Raw genomic sequence first — 3,688 nt, forward strand, 5'->3', positions numbered from 1 at the left:
GCATCAAGCATTCATTCGTCCACATAGAGGGATTGAAGTGGCTGACTGCCTGTGATGCCAGTGAGAATGTGATTCGTATTCTTCATGCATAGTTTTGAAGTAATTTGCATTGTGAATGTAAATGTAACTCAGAGCAATCAGATTTCACAGTCCGTCATAATAAGTGGCCTGCACCACTCAAGTATACTTATTTGCCAGGATGCAGTGGCCTCATTTCATCAATTGTGAATTCCGTTTGGAAAGGAACTGAAAGGATGTATTCAAAACTGTGGCCTTGGAGTCTGAAAAGGTGAGAGGGAAAACATGCTGGATGCCACAATGAACACATCTGCTCTGATGCTGATCAGGTTTAGCATATCTCAGTGTAAAATGACATTTGTTTTCTGTATGGAAACATGGATTCATTGTGCAGAAAAGGAGAACTGTACTAAAAACAAAAGGTGGGGGCATTGTCATATTAAAGTGTACCTTGGGTTTCTTTTTTTTTTGTAGCCTTCTGTGAGGTGATGCTGGTGTGAGTGAGTCAGAGGTTTTGAATGGCGGGTTGGGTTTATAAACCTCCGCCAGCCCTCAACACATGAGTTTGGAGGCCACTTGTCTCTGCGGTCTGTCACGTATGCACATGCAGCGCGGTCCGACAGCATCAGCATCCTTACTTTTCACCCTGGAGGGCACGGGAGCGCACAGACAGCTCTTCATCATGAGGTCATTCATCCTGCTGCTCTTCTCCTTGTTGCTGGTGTCCCACGGATCTTCAGCAGTCATCACAGGGGTAAGTGATAAGCAAACAGCTTCTTATCTCACCAGTCATTAGAAAATAAATATGTAGGACTTGCTTTTCAAACTGCTATTTCCTTAAGAGGAAATGTTGCCTGACTTGCACTACTTAATATTATCTTTGGTCTTAATTGCAAAAATTTTACATTAGTTACACCATCAAGAATTTCTTTAATAAGTCAAATCAGTAGGATTTGTCCAAGCTGTTAGTAAATGCACCAGAAACATACCAGGAAGTCAAATAGCTACGTTCTGTGTTGGTTAAGCGTGTGAAGCACTGCAAAATAATGAGGGAAAATAAGGAAATCCACGCAAAAGGCAGGGTCTCTGCAGATACTGCACACTTCTAGTCGGTTAAAAGTGATGGCATTGGAGGATACTTTGATATGAAAATCTCTTCAACACAAAAAAATTACAGTGAAGGAAAAATACATAATTTGTCAAATTTATGCTACATTAGAACCTTGTTGCAAAATTCATCCTTGGATTGTCATTTTTTTTCCCCTCCAGTTTAAAATGATGGCAAATAATTCTAAAAAGTATTTAAATTTTACTGTGCTTTGCAATTTTAGCTAAGAAAATATGTAAAACATACCCTGTACTGAAAATGCATCATAATGTAACAGAGAAATCCTAACTGCATAAATATGTAATTAGAAATTTGGAGGATTTTAAAAGCATGAAGAACATTAGAATGTAAAGTGACACATGCAGTATATCTATCAGTTTATCCATAAAGTTGCAAATTTCCAGTTTACAGATTATCCTTTGAGTCATTTGCCTATCCAAGTCAGGATTTACATAATTCAATGAGCATAAATCATGGCCATAACCTGCTAATAAAACACCCATCCCTGTCACAGCAGCCCTCTCACACTGTGCCGCTGATGTGATTTGAGAGAGGAGCACGCAGCCATAAAACAGAAAGTGATTTTCATCCGCGTCTGTCACATGAAATCACTTCTGTTCCTCTTCATTGTGTTTCCTTTCATCTCATCCAGAGTGAGAGCTGTCACTCAGCTTCTCATCCAGACACCCAGAACAATAAATCAAACCTGAACCTCAAGTGTTCTGTTGACATATCGTATGACTAATGCTGCAATAACACTTCCATTAGCATTATAGTGTTAAAGTAACACCAGTTCGCAGTGTGTATCGCAACACAGCTCTCACTTATCTTAAAGCTCACTACCACACTACCTGCCTCCTCCTGATAATATATTGATGATCTCATAATTACGCTCAATTACATTACATAACATTACGTATATGAGTGCATTATATAATTACATCCATAATTACAGATTGCATCTCTCCTTTGATCACACATAGCAACAGTGACAGCTGTGCATTGAATTTAGTAAAATATTTACTTGTTATAGGTTTATAATAATGATAAACTTCCATAATATTAACAAGGGATTGATTACATCAACCATTAATTATTTGCTTGAAATTGTTCTTACGTTAAGATTTGCATGTTGGTCACAAGTTACTACATATCTATAAAACTGGTCTGTGTAAGTCATTGATATATTAATTAATGTGTATTTGTGTGTGTGTGTGTGTGTGTGTGTGTGTGTGTGTGTGTGTGTGTGTGTGTGTGTGTGTGTGTGTTGTTATTCTGTGCATATGTGTGTGCGTAGGCCTGTGAGAAGGACTCTCAGTGTGGAGGGGGGATGTGTTGTGCGGTGAGTTTGTGGATCCGGAGCCTGCGAATGTGCACACCCATGGGACAGGAAGGGGACGACTGTCACCCTATGAGCCATTCGGTGAGGTCATCAGAGATACTGTTATCTCAGCTGCGAAGTGTCACACGTCATTGATTTGTCTCACACACACAGGGGTGTCACGGCCGTGATGATGCAGGTCATAAGGTGAATGAGCTGATAGCTCATATTCTCTATTACAAAAGATGAAGCAGAGGATTTTCTGTACATGATTCTAGTTGAGGCTTTGGCCCGTTGCTATTTTAAAATCAAGGTAACCAATGTTGTGGCTTTGGAGTTTTTTGTGATCACCATCAAAGCAACACAATCCTCCCCTTCAAAATCCACACAAGAGGCTATAAAAGCAACCCTCCACTGCATCCATTATGTATGAGGGTCAGGCATAGAGGAAAAGGTTTTATGTTGAGAATAAAGTCAAAATCTCAAGAATAAAGATGAAATCGTAAGAATAAAGTTAAAATGTCAAGAATAAAGCCAAAATCTCAAAAGCACTCTCAAGAATAAAGTTGAAATCTTGAGACCAAAGTCAAAATGCAGAGAATAAAGTCACAATGTTGAGAATTAAGTTGGAATCTCAAGAATAAAGTCAAAATGATAACAGTAAGACAAAAATCATGAAAATAAGGCCAAAATACAGAAAAAAAAAGATGAAATCTTGAGAATACATTCAGAACGCTGAGAAAAAAAAGTTAATATTTTGAGAATTAAGTCTCATGAATAAATTTCACATGTTGAAAATAAGGTTAAAATGTTGAAAATTAAGTTGAAATCTAAAGAATTAAGTTGAAATCTCAAGAATGACGTCAGAATCTTGAGAATAAAGTTAAAATCCTCAGACTAAAGTTGAAATGTTGAGAATACAGTCAAAATTGTGAGAATAAAAATGAAATGCCAAGAATGAAGTTGAAATCAACTTTATTTTCAAAAAAAAAAAAAAAAAGCTGGTTCAAATACTGAATGACAGTCAGTCACATATTAATAGTGTCTCTCGTTTTGCTTTCAGGTTCCTTTCTTTGGGAAGAGACTCCACCATACTTGCCCCTGTCTGCCCAACCTGTCGTGTATCACCATAGAGGAGGGGAGATCCAAATGTCTGTCAACATATAAGTATCCAGACTACTACCTCTGAGGACCAAAACCTACACTATTTGCTACCTGAACTGTAACTATCTCTAAAAGTG

General features: G+C 37.9%; 1 protein-coding gene across 1 annotated transcript; it reads left to right on the plus strand.

The window, feature by feature from the left end:
• Positions 1–577: 577 nt before the first annotated feature.
• On the plus strand, positions 578–3,688 carry prok2 (prokineticin 2). The gene is made up of 3 exons (XM_084744081.1): positions 578–772; positions 2,424–2,549; positions 3,511–3,688. Exons 1-3 carry the CDS (start codon positions 578–580, stop codon positions 3,634–3,636), a joined length of 447 nt encoding a protein of 148 aa, XP_084600207.1. The 3' UTR covers positions 3,637–3,688.

This window comes from Lutjanus erythropterus, chromosome 2 (assembly GCF_056507025.1).
Source record: "Lutjanus erythropterus isolate fLutEry1 chromosome 2, fLutEry1.hap2, whole genome shotgun sequence".
Lineage (NCBI taxonomy): Eukaryota > Metazoa > Chordata > Actinopteri > Lutjaniformes > Lutjanidae > Lutjanus > Lutjanus erythropterus.